We start from the raw sequence: 20,714 nt of genomic DNA, 5'->3' as shown, positions 1-20,714 counted from the left end.
TGGATGATGACTGCCCCAATTATCCCCATATATAACCCCCATCATCCCTTTATATAACCTCCATCATCCCTGCACATACCAGCCTGGCCTATATATACAGGGATGATGGACGTTATATATAGGGATGATGGCTGGTATATACAGGGATGATGGCTGGTATATACAGGGATGATGACTGGTATATACAGGGATGATGGCTGATATATACAGGGTTGATGGACGTTATATACATGGATGATGGCTGCGCCAGCTACCATCCCTGTATATAACCCCCATCGTCCCTGTATATAACCCCCATTATCCCTGTATATACCAGCCTGGCTAGTATATACAGGGATGATTGAGGTTCTATACAGGAATTATGACTGGTATATACAGGGATGATGGTTGATATATACATGGATGATGGGGGTTATATACAGCGATGATGGCTGGTAAATACAGGGATGATGGGTGGTTGTGTACGGGGATTATGGGGGTTATATAGATGGAAGATGGCTGCTCCAGCTATCATCCCCATATATAACCCCCTTCATCCCCATATATAACCCCCATCATCCCTGTATATACCAGCCATCATTCCTGTATATAACCTCCATCATCTGTGTATATACCAGCCAGGCTGGTATATACAGGTATGATGAAGCTTATATACAGGGATGATGGGGGTTATATACAGGGATGATGTGTAGTCCAGCCATCATCCCTGTATTAACCTCCATCCTCCCTGTTTAAAGCAGCCATTATCCCTGTATAGTTTAATATAATATTGTATATATCATAACGAGATCCATCGTTGAGGGGTGCTTGCTCACCTTCACCTTACACGGTGGCTTCTTCTGCTCCTGGCAAGCAGGCTCAGAAGCGTGCTCTAGCAGACGCGCCTAGTCATGGTGAAAGTGGCCACAGCCCCCCGCTAGCTACGCTACTGCTTTTTTGCATATGTTACATGTCAATGAGGCTACCAAACACTTAGGGTGAAAAGTTGGATTTTTCCTGTTTATCTCTCTGGTTTTCCTGTAGATAAACTGATGCTGGATGTGTCTGATAGCCACTCATCTCCACCTCTTCCATAGAATTAAGATGCATATTCAGCCATGCTGATTTTTCATATAAATGGATGGATTTATACTGTAAACTATTGTTTGATGCTTATAAAAAGATAGAATTTACTCATGGATATTGGTCATATCTTGATGTTGCACTAAATTATCCTAAGCATGATCTGCTTGTTCACTTTTCTAGCAGTAAAGCGACCCTGGGTATTGTATCCACCAACCTAGTAAAAGACAGCACTCACGTCTTGAGGCCAAAAAGTATGATAACTTTAACTTTAATCCGGTCGTGCAGCGTTTCGGCTCAGCAGCCTTTCTCAAGTTCTTTTTTGCAGGTGGGAATTGTATGTGACTCAGCATATTGGTATAACGATCCTTTTGCTGCCTGGTTCTTTTTCCTTATCTGAGACTGTCTAAAACCATGATGCCTCTTAGTGCCAACTCAGAAGACCTCTTTGTATTGCCATTTAAATATGTCTGTGGACCTTTCTAGAGAAATCTCTTATCATGTCTTCCTTTGTACAGTAATGCAAAATGAAGTCTACAGCAAGATTCTTAAGATTATCTGTGTGAAAGGCCATCTAAAAGGAAGTGTGCTGATTGATGTCCAGGCTGATAGACAGGGATCCTGTACTGGGACCACATGGTATCCCTTATCAGGCCTCTGCACAGCCTTCTACTTCCTGCATCAGAGACTAGAGTATTCCGCTTTCCTGTTGTTGTTGTCCAGATGACTTCCTTTAACTTCTTCCTCTGGAGCCATAGTGCTTCCTATCATCTCATAGAACAGCACTAAGCTAATGCCTGGGTTTTGTGACCATGCTGCTTCCACACATCCACACAAACTTAGAACTAAGAAATTATGAATTAATTTCTTCTAAACCCCCCTCCTCTGCTTCCTCTCACCTCAAAATTAGAACAAATTTTAGAAAAGATCTAGGGAATTCACCTCTTCACCCGGAAAATTGTGTTTATTTGCCGAATATTGGTCTTCTCAGGTTCTATTGAACTTGAATACAACACATTGTTGAAGGGTCATTTCATTTATGGAGATTGGCATATATTTTATTAACATCTATTTATGTTTCCTTCCTTTCAGACTTTATAATGCAGGAGAAAATCCCTATAGTTGCTCAAGATGGAGGGATATTAATGACCAGTATGAAGGGAATGTTATTGAAGCACAAGATGTTCATAGTGACATCATCGAAGGAAAACTAAAGGTGTGTTGTTTTTTTATCTACATAAAATCATTTAATGAATATATAATATTATATTATATATGTGAAATTATTGCATTTTTACTTTGCCCAACTCTACCTAAATATTAATCAGTGAATTATATTGGTACACAAAATTAATACTGTACAGGTTTTATATTAATTGATTGCATGTTTGAGTGATCTTTTACTTCATTATATATGGTTTTGCATTGTTTATGTGTATGCTTTTTATTTTTATAATTTGCTGCATAACTGTTTTGCAGCTTCAAATTTTATTAGAATAAAATTACGGTAAATGAAAAAAAAAAATGCTATACATAACTATAGTAACATATAGCCTATAATAACTTCATAATGGAATCTCACAGAGTCCTAATAAAAAAATTGTTAATAGGACAGTGTTTCTTCTTACTCATTTGGGCCTCATGTTTGGAGGCTATATGGTGGCACTGAGTCCGGTATGTTTTTTTTTACTACGGAGTTGTAGGAACTTTATGTGCCCCCATATAATGCTCCGTTGGGTGCCGTAATGTGGACCTATTGTCCCCTAGAAGCAAAGTTTCAAGAGGAGAATAACTTTGTAACTCAGCTTCCAATGGAACATGACAATGGGGTCTCTACTATACCTCCATATGCCTCCTATTTCATATAGAGACATACAGAGGTATAATAAGGCCGCGTTCAATTCTATAGCAGCCATATTACGAGTACTTACGAACCGGAGCCATTATACGGCCTTGTGAGGCCTTAGGGTATGTGCACACGATAGCAGGCATTTACGTGTGAAAAGACAGACTGTTTTCAAGAGAAAACAGCTGCCTCGTTTCACACGTAAATGCTCCTCCTCGTATTATGCGAGGCTTCTCTGACAGCCGTAAATTTTGAGCTGCTCTTCATTGAGTTCAATGAAGAACGGCTCAAATTACGTCTGAAAGAAGTGTCCTGCATATAATGTATATAAGTGTCCTGCACTTCTTTTGACGAGGCTGTATTTTTACGACGCGTAAATGACAGGTCGTCTGCACAGTACGTCGGCAAACCCATTCAAATGAATGGGCAGATGTTTGCCGGCGTATTGTAGCCCTATTTTCAGGCGTAAAACGAGGCATAATACGCCTCGTTTACGTCTGAAAATAGGTCGTGTGAACCCAGCCTTACACTTATCTGGTTAAACTCTCTTAATTATTATTTTTCTTCTTTAGACTGTGAGCAAGCTGCTTATTTCACCAGCGAATGTATCTGCTGTCTACAAGTGCACAGCCACTAATCATGCAGGAAAAGATGAACACATTTTTCCTTTCCATGTTTCACGTAAGTTAAATAAACGTTTACATTTACCTTTCTATTTGTCCAGATATGGCAAAATATGGGTGACTTGCAAATACTTTACTTCTCTTTTATGTTTTTGAGTTATATTTTGTTTTTATTGACACAGATGCATTCAAAATCCTGCTGGTTGCCCCTTGGAAATAGACAGCAGTTTATCCCCCCTCAGCTATTAGATGTTTCCAAGACTATGGCAATGTTACGGTGCATTCAGATTTCACATCAGTTCCTTTCATCTGAATGGAACTTGCAAAAATTAATGTACTTGCTGCAGAAACAACCCTATTCAGATGAAAGGAACTGATTTTCAGTTGCAGAAATTTCTGCAACAAAATCTGCCACGTGTGAATGCACCCTAATACAAACTCAACCTTTGCTGGAAATCTAAAGAGCCTAATCATGTGTGAAACTTCACAAAAAGGGCCCTTGGAGTTACGGAGTCGTAATACTGTCCTAAAGGGCCCTGCTGTACCTCTGATTTAATAAGGAGTGATACTGAGATGTGGCACATTATATCAGACGCCTTATTACGGAGCACTGCTTCTAGGGGAGAATAACGCTGGAGTATTTCTGTGTGCCTCCATGCAGCCTCTGTACACACATTTTCTCATTGTGTCTTCTGAAGAACGGGTGTCTTCGTCTTTTGACTGCTATGCGGTACTTGGTTAGTCTATTTCTTTGCAGCTGTTTGTTGAACATGTAGCACTGTCCACTAATGAGCGCTAAGTATCTACTCTATGGTGTTGGGAACTTTGGCTGATAACTGAGTATATGAACAGGGTCAGATAAATAAAAATAATAAATCACATTGTTATTTTTAGGTGGCCTTGATGTCAGCATGCACCCTACAGGAAGACTCACTGAGCGAGTCAACGTGACTCTCAAATGTATCGCTGATAGATTTACATATGGAAACTTAATGTGGTTCAAACGCAAGTCTCCTGGAGTAAGGAGCTGGTCAATGCACACCTGTGGGAATCTGACCAACCTCATTAAAATAAATCCAGGTACTCCTAATATCAATGGAGAATTCTTGATCTTGGAGCTGACTCTGAGTAACATCTCCCTGGATGATCAAGGACTCTACGACTGTGTAACTCAGGAGAAGAAAACCCTTCGGAATCGCTGTTTCACCACGGAATTAACTATTCATGGTATGGAAAACATTATAAGTATAGTGTAAGACTACATATTTTAAGCTACGTCTAAACAGTTTATTTCTACTTTGCACTAGATTACGTATGGAATTTTCCAAAGGAAAAAAAATACATAGATGTAGACAGTATTTTGGAATGCATTTGTAGACAGTTGTCGAACTGGAAAGGAGTTTTAATATTCCTATCTAAAGTTAATCTGAACTTAGACACAAATGAATACCAACCCTTATACATGCTTAAATGGTAGTCCAGTCTAATGTAAAGAAAGCTAAACTAATAGTCATGCCACTTTCCAATGTAAACATTTAAAATTTGGGACTTTTCTAAATCACTTGATAAATTCCCCCATTGTGTTTTAAGTCTTCACCATTTAACCTCTGCTTGCTGTCAGTGAATGGTAACATTCTTGTTTACATTCAGAGGTTGATCCCTGCCCCTGTGCACATATGTGCTCAACTCATTACAATAGAGAACTCAGATATACTCAACAAGTAGTGAACCTGTGTGAGGACATTATCAGGACTGGCTTCCAGCCTCTGTATGTAGACAAGTATGTTTACATTCACTGACAGTATGTGGAGATCTTGAGAATAGTGAGTATTTAAAACACAAATAATATTTGAAAGTTGCTTAACTCCTCATTATAGATTTAACTTTATTTACATAAGACTAGATAACCTCTTTAACAACATATCTCATTTTTTTTATTTAAACGTATTAATAAATGAAGGCAAGAGCCGTACATACATACATACATACATACATACATACATACATACATACATACATACATACAGGTTTATATACTTATACAGCCACGCACATGTAAATGCACTGCCTCCCCTTTTCGGCATGTTAAAATGTCAGAACCAATATTTTCAATTATTGTGTATTGTATGTGACTTTACATTTTAATAATATAATATTATCTAATAAACAGCCCAAAAACTTCCAATTATTCATCATGAACTGAAGAACCAGACAACCAATGTCAGCAAGACTTTGGAGGTGCGCTGCTTGGCCACGGGATTGCCAGATCCACAAATTTTTTGGTTTAAAAATTTTGATGCTTTGGTTGGTGACTCAGGTAATGATCTTTTCTTCTGGTTTTAATATATAAAATATTTTTCCACCATTTGATATTTATTTCCAATTATTTCTGTTAGGCTATCATATTCCACAAATTGTTCGTTTGTCGATGATTGAATCCTACAGTGACTTATCGTTTATCGGCATTATAGCTCCTCGTATAAATAGGCAACTGCTAGTCATTACCAGACGAGACAGGATCAAAGACAAGCGATCTCAAAAGCGATTGAATTAGCTAAAAACCATACGATTATTGTTACATATAAAGGCGGGTCTTTCAAATGTTAACGAGAAAAATTAATAGAGACCCTAGCAGCTGGCAGGGATGATTATAATAGACGAACAGATAGATGTGCAGAGCACAAAAGAGTCCCCAATTTCCCAGCTGCTATAGAATTGTTGTATTGATTAAAATATAACTTTTATTGTTTAAATTAGAAACAAGTTGCAGCAGATAAGGTAAATAGTTGTACAATAGTTGGTTAGATTAAAATTGCTTCAGAGCTGGTTAGTCTAACGTTGGAGATCAAATGTGTATTTAGATCTCAGTGTGTCAGGCTGGACGGCAGCTGCAGACTGCTCGGGCAGCCTCTAATATGACACAGTAGTGGAGTTCATTTGTTAGACCAGCAATGATTTTAAAAAAGCGCTAGCCCCCCCGACATGTTTCACTGCTTCAGCAGCGTCCTCAGGGGATAATTTCAGGGCTAAAATCATTGCTGGTCTAACAAATGAACTCCACTACTGTGTCATATTAGAGGCTGCCCGAGCAGTCTGCAGCTGCCGTCCAGCCTGACACACTGAGATCTAAATACACATTTGATCTCCAACGTTAGACTAACCAGCTCTGAAGCAATTTTAATCTAACCAACTATTGTACAACTATTTACCTTATCTGCTGCAACTTGTTTCTAATTTAAACAATAAAAGTTATATTTTAATCAATACAACAATTTTATAGCAGCTGGGAAATTGGGGACTCTTTTGTGCTCTGCACATCTATCTGTTCGTCTTTCAAATGTTAACGACTCGCTATATCGACGATTCGTTTTTACAAATTTATCATCATTTGTAAAAGGACCCTAAGGGCAATTTTATAATGAGCTAATTAACCTACCTTTATGTTCTTGGAGTGTGCCATGCAGTTATTAAAATAGATTATGTCCAATGTGTTAGGATGTACTAAATCATTTCATTTATACATCATTGTATTCTTTTGTCACAGGCATTATTTTAAAAGATCACAACAGAACACTGACTATACAACGTGTCAGGAAACAAGATGAAGGATTCTATACCTGCCGAGCTTGCAATGAGTTGGGATGTGCGGAAGCTGAAATGTACTTTACAGTAAATGGTAATTATGCTCAGTGTCCACCAGGAAGTAATGATCAACATTTGAGAACAAATATATTCCACCCCCAAGTTCTTCTATTAATGCAAATATTATTGAAGTCTGTATTTACTTTGATTTTCATTCGGGTATGCCATCAATGGGTGATCAGTTGGGTTTAAACCAATGTGACCCCCACTGAAGTGGCAACATGGTTGGCTAGTGACTATTGGGCTGAAAAAGTGGCCTCTGGAAAAAGCCAAGTAGAATCGTCAAGAGACAAAGGCATGTGGTGCTTTCCTAGCACCGCTGTCACTTAACTCTAGTGGTCAGCAAGGTCACAACAATCGGACCTCCACCGATCGGACATTGATGACATTTCCTAGAAATTTTTGTACTGAGAAAAGACCTTTATGTATTAAACCATTTTAGTCAAGCAGTCAGCACGTAGATTTTACATTGTTTGTGATTTATCTTGGCCATTGTCCTCTCAAGGTCCCATCATTTGTTTTTATAACTGCAGAGCTCGGACAAGCACGGTTAGCAGGGCTTTAGTGGGAAAATTGTTATCATGCTTTCCCATAAACACCACTTGTTGAGACGTATAAAACCATCTGAGAATACAAAGAGTGGTGTTATCTAAAAAAAACAAAACAACAGCTGTGATGTACCTTAGGAATATGATAGCAAAATTGATATATTAAGGAAAATATACTATATATTATTTTTGGGAGCCTAAGAAACAATAATTATACGAGACTAGAAACAAATGGGTTTGGATCCAGCACAGAAGATTTGATAAAATGGAAGAAAAATTTCCGAGTTTAATGGGCCAGTACGTTTGGCAAGTTAAAATCAGGAATGAGGAGCACAGCGTGACATCCTGATAGTGTAAGGAAAAAAGTGATAGTGGTAAATGAAAAGCCTACGCGTTTCAGACGCTGCGAGCGTCCTTAATCATGGCTGAAGAAACAATAATTATAGGCTCCATGTGGATTCATATACCTTAAAGCCTAGTATAGTCATATAGCTTTTCTTTCTTGCATTATGACTTCAAACATTGAATTAAGAATGTATATGGGTGGGGAAAATACCTCACTGTCGAAAATTCCATGTTGGTTTTGGGGCCTGTATTGTACAATGACCTTGAGACTGTTTTTTTCACCTCCCTGGGGCCCGGTAACTTTTTCTCTGTAAGGCTTAAAACAGCAGTGTTTTTTTTCACCTATAAAATAAATGTCCTATTGAACCAACAAAGCAGCAGGTCTAAGTTTTCTCGGCAATCCTACTTGTTTAGGATTAATGGAGTGTGTTTGATGACTTTACAGCTGCCCTAAAACAGTGAGCTGACACGAACTGTCAAATGTTCAATTGTTTCCCTCCAGACTCAGAAGAGAAAACAAATCTGGAACTCATTATTCTAGTTGGCACCGGTGTGATTGCCCTGTTCTTTTGGTTGCTTCTTGTAATCATCCTTCGGACCGTAAAGAGGGTAATGAATCAAGTATCTCTACTGTCCCATTTGTATTTGCCTGGCATGACAAATGAAAACTGACGGGGGCCCTTTTGTTCCACTTTACCATTGTACTAATGTCAACAGACACATTTTCCCCTTTCAATACCATAAAACTCTTGCATGGCTTACTAAGTATGTATTAATTCGATTTTAATTGCAATTGCCCGTAAAAGAAAACATTCCAGGGTATTCTTTGCTTGTTATGGGCAGAGAAATTAATTATGATCCGTGTGAACAGTCCTTGGGACTGGACATCTGAACCATAGAAGAGTGCTGGCCCTCTGCTCTTATATTGGACAACACATGGGTATGTTTTTTTAATGAAAATGTCATGAATAGTTGACCATAAACATCATAATTTTTTTCCAGCCCAATGAAGGGGAACTCAAGGCTGGCTACCTGTCAATCATTATGGATCCTGGTGAAGTTCCCCTAGATGAACAATGTGAACGACTTCTCTATGACGCAATGAAATGGGAGTTCCCAAGGGAACGGCTTAAGCTAGGTACCTCCTGTGTTTATAAGATGCTCCACCACTACAACAGCTTATTAACAATTGTCAAAGCTTTCATCCTTCCAGTTTTGCTGAGACGATGGTCAAAATAGTATACCAAATATGTTTTATATCTTTTATTACACAGGGAAACCTCTTGGTCAAGGAGCTTTTGGACAAGTTGTAGAAGCAGATGCCTTTGGAATTGATACAAGCTGCACTTGCAAAACAGTTGCCGTGAAAATGTTGAAAGGTAAGTGGATATGCTACAGTAGGTTACAAAAAAAAGTGTTTTATTGCATTATATTTTGATATATGTATTTTTTTTATTACAGAGGGGGCAACTGACAGTGAATACAGGGCATTGATGTCAGAGTTAAAAATTCTTAGTCATATCGGTCATCACTTGAATGTTGTGAACTTGCTTGGAGCCTGCACTAAGACAGGCGGTGAGTATTCCTCTTTCTCACACTAAGAATTTGATTTATATCTCCTTTATGTCCTTATTTTGTCCAGCAATATCAGTCTTATAAAGACATAACTAACTATCCAGCCACCACATTGTGGATTCCTAGGAACCCTACTTTTGATGTACAATGTTCCTGTTTAGCCCCCAAAAATATTAAATTTGATTTGTTTTTAATATTCTGTATTCAGAATTTTATTGTTATGTTTTTATTTTCGCTGCCCTGAATAAGAAATTTGAATTAAAAAAATTGTTCGAAATGTATATTTTCGATCAGTTTAGACATAATTTTCAATGTCTTTGTACTAGGCCCCTTGATGGTGATTGTGGAATACTGCAGATTTGGAAATCTTTCAACATATTTAAGAAGTAAAAGGAATGACTTTGTTCTGTACAAGGTATGTGTACGTTTTTTCACAGTATCATGGTGTGGTCGGCTCTGCTAATTACAAGTCCTGTTTACATTCTTGAGAGCCTTTAACTCATTGTGCTGCCTTGTTATAAACTAAGTGCCTATGTATATTCTTCCTGTCTCCGCTGTCTTTTCTCAGCAGTACGGTATAGACACACAGGTACTGAATATTGTCTGTTCATCAGTACCCCTCTCTTTCCAGCATCTTGCCGCAGTAGTCATGGCAGACATGCAGTGTACTTATTCAACCCACTCAATGTCCGCATGGTATTTGTGATGCAGCTATTTTAGTTTCACACCAGGGTATAGTTGCCATTGAGTAATGTCTGGGAATATGCAAGTTGTAAGGGTCAAAACTATTACTTCAAAGTCCTACCTACTATCTCTTTAAGACCAAGTCCTTCACCCCTTGCTTTAGTTAAATGTTATCCTAAACTAATGCTTTATCCAGCCTATTATGTATAACTTATGCTTTTGTGTTTATAAATGTGCATCAAATATGTCCGAGACGGACAACTTGCCTCCAAGGCCACTATAAGTAGAAAACACCTAAATATATAGTCGCTTTTAGTCTAATTTATTATGCAAACTAACATTTTGTTTTGCACAGTTGTTGCTTGGATTGCCCTAAAACCTCCTAAATCTGCCTCTGTTCTTCTCTAAAAATGCGGACAAATTTTGTATCCTACCTATAGTCTTGCACAGATCCTATAAACTGTACAGAACAAACTATGAAAATGAGTTAAAAAGACATAGGTTTTTTTTTGCCTGATGATCTGTAAAACATACAGAAGATACAAGTAGCCTTCTGTATATAACGTTGTATTTTTTCATATCTGGTACTATAGTTGGTTGACCACTTTAAATGTGAATGGATACATAGCATTCTTCTAGAGAACAGTCTGTATCAGAATGCTGTCTATTATGTATAATCTAATAATCTCAATGTGTTCATATGGTGTCTCTCACACCGTGGGGATAACGGGTTGTCTCCAAATTCCAAACGTTTATTAATCTGTATAATCTTTTCCTTTTAGACTAAAAATGTGCGGTACCGACAGGCCAAGCATCACTACGTTGAAGCTCCCAGGGATTTGAAGAAAAGATTAGACAGCATTGCTAGCAGTCAGAGTTCAGCAAGTTCTGGATTTGCAGAGGAGAAATCTCTCAGTGACGTTGAGGAAGAAGAAGGTAAGATGTTGGTGTGTGTAAATATTATCTTGAGGTGTTTATCGACGATTGAAGTCTTTTTTAGCTCTAGGAATAGCTTGTGACATAGTTAGATAGATAGATAGATAGATAGATAGATATTATCATAAGGAATATTGCCTAAAACTGTTTTTACACATATCAATTAACCTCCAGTCCACTGGTCATTCACGTGGGATTTATTTTAAAATATCTCCAATGATTGGAATTATTTTTCCCATAGTTCATTGAAAATGTCATTTAAGTGCATTTCTGCACATGCATTATCTTGTATGATAACGGTTAAAAATGTCAGTCAAAAGAAATATTTTTGTCCCGTTTTAATAGTTTTTTATGTGGTCAGATCATTTTATTATTGTTGCATCTGTAGCAAACTTAAATCTACCATATTATCTAACATGATTACATGTTACAATGTATAGTTGAAGAGATGTGCAAGAATCAGCTTTCTATGGAAGACCTCATCTCATACAGCTTCCAGGTGGCACGAGGCATGGAATACATGGCTTCTCGGAAGGTATGCTTGATTTACATATTAGAAATGCATCTAGCATCTCCAAAGACACCGCCAAGATCTCTCTGAACAAGTACTAATATCTTTAGGAGTCCCTTATGATGTCTGACATATTGTCCTACTTTTGAAACTTTTCAACAAGTCCTGGAATTCACATTGCCTTATCGTTGGCTGTAGTTATGTGTACATGTGACTACTGGAAGAACAGTTGCTTCTATCATAGAACAGAACAGAAGAACGATGGCAGACAATTTAATGCTCCCTCTGCAGGTGCTGTGTTGCGGTGCATTGGTTGCCATGCGATACCGCACATGATAGAGTAGGGACCCACTTTAAAGAGGTCGCCATGAAGTGGCAAGTGGGCTCAGACAGTTTGATCAAGATGCAAACTAAGAACCTCATGTTCTTACATTTTTTAATTTTGCCGATCTGCAATAGATCAAATATAGCATAGTGGATGTGCAGTCCAGGTTTTCTTCTCTCCCATTGTGACAATTTAATGTTTTATGATCTTTTATCTCTAGTGCATCCACCGGGACCTGGCAGCTCGTAATATACTTCTGTCTGACAGCAACGTGGTCAAGATCTGTGATTTTGGTTTGGCACGTGACGTGTATAAAGATCCAGATTATGTCCGGAAAGGAGATGTAAGTAAAATAAAGTCCCAGACTCATCATGAGTTAGTTCATGTTTATTATCAGACCGTCAATCATTTTTTAACTCTTTTCTTCCCCAAGGCTCGACTTCCTCTTAAATGGATGGCACCAGAGACTATTTTTGATAGAGTATACACAACACAAAGTGATGTGTGGTCATTTGGGGTTCTGCTCTGGGAAATATTCTCATTAGGTGAGTACATTTTGTACATTTCCTTTTTCACGTGACTTAGTTGCCAATATTTTTAAATAAATTCCAGGGACACTGAGTCAGTGAATCTAAACCGTAGTATTTCTCAGAAATCTTTAAACATGGTACTGTTCCTGGAAGTTAGGACATCTGGTACTTATGGTGACGTAGTGAATTGTTGTCTATGTTGATTCAGTAACCTTTTGACAAAATAAAAAGTCTTTTTTTAAGCCAATACGCTGATGATCATTCACTATGAGCCATAAACCGGCTGATGTCTGCTGAACAGGTGATCAGTTGGATTTTTCAGCTGATGATTTGCTGAAACTACTGTGTGTGCGTTTGGTATGATGGGCTAATCATTCGACACTTTGTTCAAGTGCATTTTTTTTTTATTACCACATTTTCTAGTTCAGTCGGTCATGTCAATGACTGGATCATTTGTACAAACAATCCAATGTATGACTGTCCAGCCGCCTGGGGCCAATCTTAATCTAATGTTTATGGTCCGCTTTACAATATCAAAATAGTTTCCCTTATGTAAACTTCAGAGACCACTAATATCTAAATTTTCAGACTAGAAAAAAGAAAAAGAAAAAAAGTACATTGTACTGAAAATATATGATGGACTTGTTTATTACAGGGGGATCTCCGTATCCTGGAGTGCAGATTGATGAAGACTTTTGCAGGCGATTAAAAGATGGAACAAGAATGAGAGCTCCAGATTACGCAACAGTGGAAATGTAAGTTATGAGCATAGCATCTGTAAAGTATGATTCATATTGAAGTGAATTAGTAAAAGGTAATAATGTATGTCATGTATACCTGACATGGGTTTGTCATATCAGATACCAGACAATGATTGACTGCTGGCATGGAGATCCTCAGCAAAGACCCACATTTACTGAACTGGTGGAACATCTCGGAAATGTTTTACAAGCAAATGTCCGACTGGTTAGTAATAATAAATAAAATCGTTTAAAAACTTTGGACATTATGAAAGTGTAGCATTGATAAAGTTTATTTCCTGCATTTTTTAGGATGGAAAGGACTACATTCCACTTACTTTGACTCTTAACGTTGAAGAAGATTCAGGACTCTCTATGTCGACCTCACCTGTTTCCTGTGTGGAAGGAGAGGAAATATGTGATGCAAAATTCCATTATGATAACACAGCTGGAATACGGTACTGACTTATTTATAGGCTTTTTACACTGCACGTATCACTGCACAATTCATTTCAATTGCAAATTCTCGATGGCAACTTGGGTTCAAGTGACCTGTCAAAAACAGAGGATAATGTGCTACTAGATTAGCCACATCCATCGATGTGATCATCATGGTTACATTTATTGATAGGTAGTTTATTCTTTCAAGGTATACTAGTAAGATAAAAGTGAATTATACAAATTCTAAATATTTCATTTTACATATGCAGCAGCATTGGCGAAATAAAACATTTCAGAACTAGATAAACATTCCATTTTATTCCGCCTGAAAGTTGTTCCAAGTGAAATTTGACTATATTAGGCTTCGTTCACATTTGCGTCAGGGCTCTGTTCCGTCGGAGCTTTCCATCAAAATGGAGCCCTGACTGAAACAAACTGAAACAATAAGTTTCCATCACCATTGATTTCAATGGTGACGGATCCGGTACCAATGGTTTCAGTTTGTCTCCATTGTACAAGTGTTCCATCGTTTTGACGGGATGAATACCGTAGTCGACTAGGTGTGTAAAATGTCTCCAAATACCTTAACTGGCATTCATTGTCTTCAGGCACGTCCAAAACACAAGGAGGGATAGCCGGCCTATTAGTGTCAAAACATTTGAGGATATTCCTATAGAGGGCACAGTGAAAGTGTCCATGGAGGTAAGCAAATACTTTCTTCCTCTTTCTACTATTTTTCTACTATTTTTCTACTATTTTTCACTATTAGCAGGAAAGTATTAACACTTTTGCTCATATTTTAGGACAACCAAACAGACAGTGGGATGATTCTTGCATCGGAAGAGCTGAGAACACTTGAGAATACGCAAGAGGAAGCCCTGATATTTATGTAAGTGATTTACAAAATCATATCTTTTGTTACGATACAGAAAATATCACATATCTAGTACTTTACCAGTTGTTTACTGCAAATTCCAACATGCCACGTGACATTAAAGAGGCTCTGTCACCGGTTTATAACTTGCCTATCTCATACCTAATCTAATAGGCACTTTGATGTAGATAACTACTGGTTGTTTTTTTTTAAAGTATGAACATTTTTCGATTTATGCTAATTTTTTCTAAATACCAAACAGCGTCATACCCTTCTCTTCATTCCAGTCTAGCTTGATTCACAGCACAGAGTGATCCATCGCTCTGGTGAAGGACCTGGCGGAGGAAGTCACAGCGTAATGATAATAAACGTTTTTAAAAAAAAACATTAGTTATCTACATCAAAACACCTATTAGATTAGGTAGGACATAGGCAAGTTATAAACTGGTGACAGAGCCTCTTTAAATGGGAAAAACATTTACCAGTTATTTATGTGAAATCTGGAATTCTCAAGAATAATAAAAAGCAACACTTCAGTTATATTATTTCCATCTAGATACAATTCCCTAACCAATCAACAATAGTGAAACAACAGTGAAACGTTAGTAAGATGTGGGGGAAGTTTCTCCTTTCTTTTTTCTTTGTGACCTCATTCATTTTCATTGTATATATATGACTAAAGTGGTTGTGTTGTTCCTATTTTACATAAGGTATTTGTGAATGTTAAAGCGTACTTCAAGAGCATCTCCCACCAGACCTTTTAAATGGGATGGTGGGAGACATCGGCTATGCGATCAGGCGGTACTTTTAAGGGGCAAACTTATGATGTTGGTAGCCTGTTCTGCAAAGGAGCTTTGTTGGATAAGGCAACAATACCGGCCGATCTGCTGGTTCTCTCATTCAATCACATTAAAAACTTTAGCATATCTGGGAGCAACTCCGGGGGTATACATTAAAGTAGAAAATAAATTTTTAATGAAAGGGATTTTACAACAATGCCTTTTGATCGGCCGTTGACTCTGCTTCCATTCTTCATTAAATAATACTGTTTTTCATTTTAGTTACTTTACCTATGTTTGTGCTTTTCTCATTTTAGCTGTTTAAAACCTAGTAAAAGCAAAGATTCAGTCACATCAGGATCATCCAACCAAACCAGTGATTACCAGTCTGGTTACCACTCAGATGAAACTGAAACGGTTAATGATACCAATGAAAAAACTCAGCTTCTCAAAAGGGAGAGTTCATCGGAAATATGCTATGTGGAAAAAAATCCACACCAAGCTGTCATCCAGTTGACCACAGAAGTTTAGGAGCTCAACTTTTTTTTACTTGCCACAATGCACTAGTGCAGAAGAATCTTTGGAATTCTCTTCTGCAGGAGAAGACTACTTAGAGACAGTATCATGGTTCTGCAAAAGAGGAATATACTTGGATATGTTTCACATTTCATGTATGAGATGGGATTAAACATATTATTGACAAAGATATCAAACTGTTAAATTAATCAGGTATGGACCTTTAGGAGCAAATATTTCCTATCTGGATACCAAGTGTCTGACAGTGGGGTTTCCTGAAAACTGGAAGGACTAGCACTGTATTTCATTACTCAATAATGAAGTGGCTGAGGTAGACCTACAGCCTGCTCCGTTGGCCACACTATGGACTCAGAAAGCTGCCTCACATACATAGTTAATCATTGATGCATGATGTTTTCATGATAATGATGTATATATAATAGTATTATGCACTATTCTCATTTGATTTCTATGTTTTCAAGTATTTGACTATGGACAAATGAATGTCCCATATAGAGATCCTTATTTAGTGCTGCATCAACCTCTTCTCTAGAAGGAGTTTTTTATAAACTCACATTAATGGACTTGCTTTGTAGGTCCAAGAACAGGAGTCAGCTCTCATACACTGGGTACATGTCTCTCTGCGTGTGACTGAACAATATCTCTATTCTCTATTTTGTTTTGTACAATTAGCAATATGCAATTTACATTGGCCAGCATAGGAAATGGTACAGTAAATTCCACTATATTCCGGATCATCTGGCATCAACAAATAATAGCCTAATGGAGAACTTTATTGGAATTGCCAGGTATGAGGGGATGGGAGGGGGCGGTTGAGGGTCGTTGGAGTCACATCTCCAGGCTACTGCTCTTATTGTATTATTATTAGATGCTAATAATGAAAAATAAAGATCCAATGCTGGTCTTGAAGGTCACCCACTATAGTTTATAGGTTGACATAATTTATCCTTAACAGTTCTATAAAGCTACCGTGGATGACTTGTCCACCTGATAGGTATATGTTTACATGTATGTACCAAATTACAAAAGTTTCAATTTCTAAAGACTTTAACATCACCGTATGTAACCTTTTCATTAGAGGACCACTAAGTAATTATCTTAGCATTAGTATTATTTACAAGTGTATATGTATTATTGTGGTCTATATATGCACTTGAATACATAGTATAGTAGGTTCCTTTAAACCAGCATTAAAGGGACCTTAAAACACGTTCTGGATTATGTGAAGATCATAGAAAATATTTTATCCTTACTTATGATGGTATATATCCCATGAAGACAGCTCAAAATAGAATGCAAACATAAAATATTCTACAATCACGTTCCTAATGGAGGAGGCTCATAACTAGTTATCTCTCCTCAGACTTCTGCTTCTGGTCTTTACTATTTCAGGATATTTTGATGCTTTGTGTCACACTGACAGTTTCGTAGCTGTCAGATGCTGAATTAAAGGAATTTTACTTTATTTTTACATTGTTAACTACTTTAAAGGGTTTGCCTCATTTTTAATTTGAAGCCAGTCCAATCAACACAGGTTTAACTTTAGAAACCTCCAAGTGATGATCTGTCATCACTTGGAAAAGCTGCATCCAGCCACACATTTTCACTGCTGGAAAAATGTGGTATTACATGCTGGCCAATCAAATGACTGCCTCACCATGTAATATACGGACTTGGGTCCGTCAGTGCGAGAGATGCTCCTTGCCAACAGTTCTCCTGACCATACGTCTATGATGTCCATATACCCTTATATGTCGTATGGAAAGGGATTGTCTTCATATGAAACCCCTTTTTAAGATGTCCACATTCTTCAATGGGATTACTGGATAGAACGTTTCCAATTTCTAATCCCACATAATCAAATTTTTCCTTCAAATACTTCTTGAATCATCTACTTTTTTGTGACTAGTGACCATTTTTCACCAGTAGCTCTTAAAGCTGACCAGTACATTTACTTTAGTGATCATTTGTCGGCTGGAAAGAGGATTTGCAAAATCTTTAATTCCTCTCAAAATATAGTTGACCTCATGTGGCAAAACTGACAGAAAAACGTGTAGTGCCTGAACTAGATTTCATACATGAGGCCCGTTGTGTGTAGTTCATATTGTATGACATTTCGAAGCAACTAAATATCAATGTTTTACTTATTTATGGTTCAATGTAATAAAACAAATGTAATATATTATATTTATAAATACGTTTTTATTTGTATATACCATGAGAAATGGAAAATATTCTTTGTCGATGTATTAAAGAGTTAGTGTTTTAATATCACACTCTCTATTGTTTTACTCTATATGTTTCATGAAAGATTCCAGACCTAAAATCCAGGCTACCTTATCCAGGTTATAAATATCCAGGTGATAAACATTCAAATGACTTAAGATCAAGTAGTAGAAATCTCAAAATGTATAATGACTGACAACAGAGATGAATAATTGGCTTACAGGTAAAAAGCAGACAGCAATATTAAATATCATGACTTGAGGGCATGAAATTTTTATTGATATTTATGAATATTTGATGCTTTGTGTATGTGACTTATTAAAAATGAGCTTTTCACCTGGAAACAGCGCTTAACAGTTTATGTATAAATATTAGATATATTAACTTGAATAACTTTATAAATACATTGCATGAGTTATCTTCTTGTGATCATGATTTACAGGATTTATTATAGTCCGAAGATACATTCACACTTCTGCTAGTTGCTATTGGAAACAGTCAACAAACTTGTTTTCAGACACACCCTTAGCTGGTCTCTTATTCAGTGGGATGGTATGTTTCTCCTCAGATACTGTACTATACAGTGCCTGGAGTAAAGACCTCACTTCCTAGAATAAAGTTTACCATCTCTGTTCAGACATTGAGCCAGCAAGGAATGCTTGATTTTAGCTCTAAAGCCGGCAGAATTGTAAATGCAGCTCTGGACTATAATACAGGCTCAGGATCAGTGTAAGATAAATAATACAAAGCATTTACAAAGTCACTCATGTTTTATGTTGATTCATTTTCTATGTGAACTGTAAAGTGGTGTTTATTGGTGGACATAACCGTTAAGTTTATGAATGTGAGGACATGCTTTATGAAATGAAAGCTGGTCATAAATGCACTAAATGTTACTTGTGTTTTTTTTGTTACCAATTTACAGTATATGTAACATCAGTATTCCATTCAGATAAGCTACTTTGTCAATAATTATGTCATTTAAATACAAAGTTGGTAATTTTAATAGTAAAACATTTGTATACTTGTTTATTATCAAGCATTTTTTTGTATAAATGGGTGAACTGAAATATTTAATAAAATATTTTTGCAAAATTATTATTAGTTTTAGGTTTTTTTCTGGTTCATCTACATTGGTCCCTCCAGAAAGTGAGCTTGTAGTATAATTATACTAATTTAAGTATAATTTCTGTTAGTTTTATAGTATTTAATATTACACTGGCTGTAGATTTTTTACTGGCTGTAAATATTGTATTTTGAACGGGAGTCTCTAAGTGCTGCATTAGTTCCTGTCTACTTATTTGTATGTCTTAAAAATAATTTATCATAAGAAAATGACATATTATATACATTTTTTATTTTATTTAAACCATTTTAGCATTCATATTACACCTACAATACGTAGAAATTTTGTAGTTCTACTGAACCGGGACTTAGATCACAATCGGACCCTATGATGACCTAAGTCCAGCTCAGTAGCTGCCTGTATTTTGGCCATCTGACAGCAGCCTTAGGGTCAGTTCACACAGAGTTTTTGGATCATTGATTTCAATGGGAGGCAGAGGCGTTCTTTTTCCCAGACGGCTTTTGGCCACTTGCGTGAAAAAAAAGTGACATGTCCTTTCTTGCCGCGGTTTCCGCATCTGACCAATGGGAGGCAAAAAAACCTGGAAAAATATGTGCAGGCAGTTCAAAATCTGCCTCCAAATTCCTGAAGGAATTATGAGGCAGATTTTTTCTGCCTGCAAAAAACTCTGTGTGAACAGGGCCTTAAATGGGTTTTCCCATTACCACAAAAACCCTCAAAGTGCCTTTTAAAAAACAAAACTACATTGAAAATTACTTTAATTTTAAATATTGCACGATTTTAAAGATTGCAAAATACCTTTGGCCCATGTCCACTTTTAAGAAAGTGTATCTGAAGCCAGGATTTAATTCTTCTCCTGGTCCCAGATGGCCAAGTCTGCGCAGTTCGCCGCTACACTTTTTTTTCATGAGCAGCACTCTACCGTGATTTAAGCATGCTCAGATCGTTTCGATTGCCTGTAGTCACAGAGTTGCGCTCCGCTTGTTTCTGCGCATGCTCAGCAATATCCAAAGCCTTTTATGAGCTCCATTGACTTCAAGACGTTGGAAGACAGGGAACACTGGGTTAATTAGATAACAGATGTTGCACTGCGCTGGGGAATTGTGGAAGAGGCGGCAGCACGTCGGTGGAAACGCATAGCCCGTCCCCATATTCAGTACTCTGAATATATAGAAAAATTTCCAGAGGCAATAGAAACCCATTTTTTTTCCCAACTACTTGCTACCTAGTAGAATAGTTCAATTGTAAAAAGTACCTTTATTTAAATCAATAAATGCCCCAAAACCCCTGAGGAACATGTTGGGGGGGGGGGGGCTATACTAATCCTATTTTAGAGCAATATTAACAGCTGACCTTTACTATTGACCACAGTTAGGGTATGTTCACACGAGGTCATTATGTCC

The 20,714-nt window shown here is 37.3% G+C and overlaps 1 protein-coding gene across 1 annotated transcript in view; it reads left to right on the top strand.

Annotated features, from left to right (window-relative positions):
- The window catches only part of KDR (kinase insert domain receptor), a 34,488-nt gene extending 17,148 nt beyond the window's left edge, over nt 1–17,340 (top strand). The window contains exons 11-30 of the mRNA XM_075859781.1: nt 2,155–2,278; nt 3,481–3,589; nt 4,426–4,758; nt 5,702–5,848; nt 7,076–7,207; nt 8,569–8,675; nt 9,069–9,204; nt 9,341–9,445; nt 9,528–9,641; nt 9,968–10,056; nt 11,108–11,261; nt 11,702–11,796; nt 12,318–12,440; nt 12,531–12,642; nt 13,283–13,382; nt 13,488–13,593; nt 13,680–13,825; nt 14,417–14,510; nt 14,612–14,697; nt 15,779–17,340. Of these exons, the coding sequence (XP_075715896.1) occupies nt 2,155–2,278; nt 3,481–3,589; nt 4,426–4,758; nt 5,702–5,848; nt 7,076–7,207; nt 8,569–8,675; nt 9,069–9,204; nt 9,341–9,445; nt 9,528–9,641; nt 9,968–10,056; nt 11,108–11,261; nt 11,702–11,796; nt 12,318–12,440; nt 12,531–12,642; nt 13,283–13,382; nt 13,488–13,593; nt 13,680–13,825; nt 14,417–14,510; nt 14,612–14,697; nt 15,779–15,992 (2,626 nt within the window). The 3' untranslated portion in view covers nt 15,993–17,340. The remainder of the gene's footprint in view (nt 1–2,154; nt 2,279–3,480; nt 3,590–4,425; nt 4,759–5,701; nt 5,849–7,075; nt 7,208–8,568; nt 8,676–9,068; nt 9,205–9,340; nt 9,446–9,527; nt 9,642–9,967; nt 10,057–11,107; nt 11,262–11,701; nt 11,797–12,317; nt 12,441–12,530; nt 12,643–13,282; nt 13,383–13,487; nt 13,594–13,679; nt 13,826–14,416; nt 14,511–14,611; nt 14,698–15,778) is intronic.
- Nucleotides 17,341–20,714: the final 3,374 nt, after the last annotated feature.

The sequence above is a fragment of the Rhinoderma darwinii genome, chromosome 1 (genome assembly GCF_050947455.1).
Source record: "Rhinoderma darwinii isolate aRhiDar2 chromosome 1, aRhiDar2.hap1, whole genome shotgun sequence".
NCBI classification, from domain to species: Eukaryota; Metazoa; Chordata; class Amphibia; order Anura; family Rhinodermatidae; genus Rhinoderma; species Rhinoderma darwinii.
The sequence above is the reverse complement of the archived record's forward strand: the minus strand, read 5'-3'. Positions and strand labels throughout refer to the sequence as shown.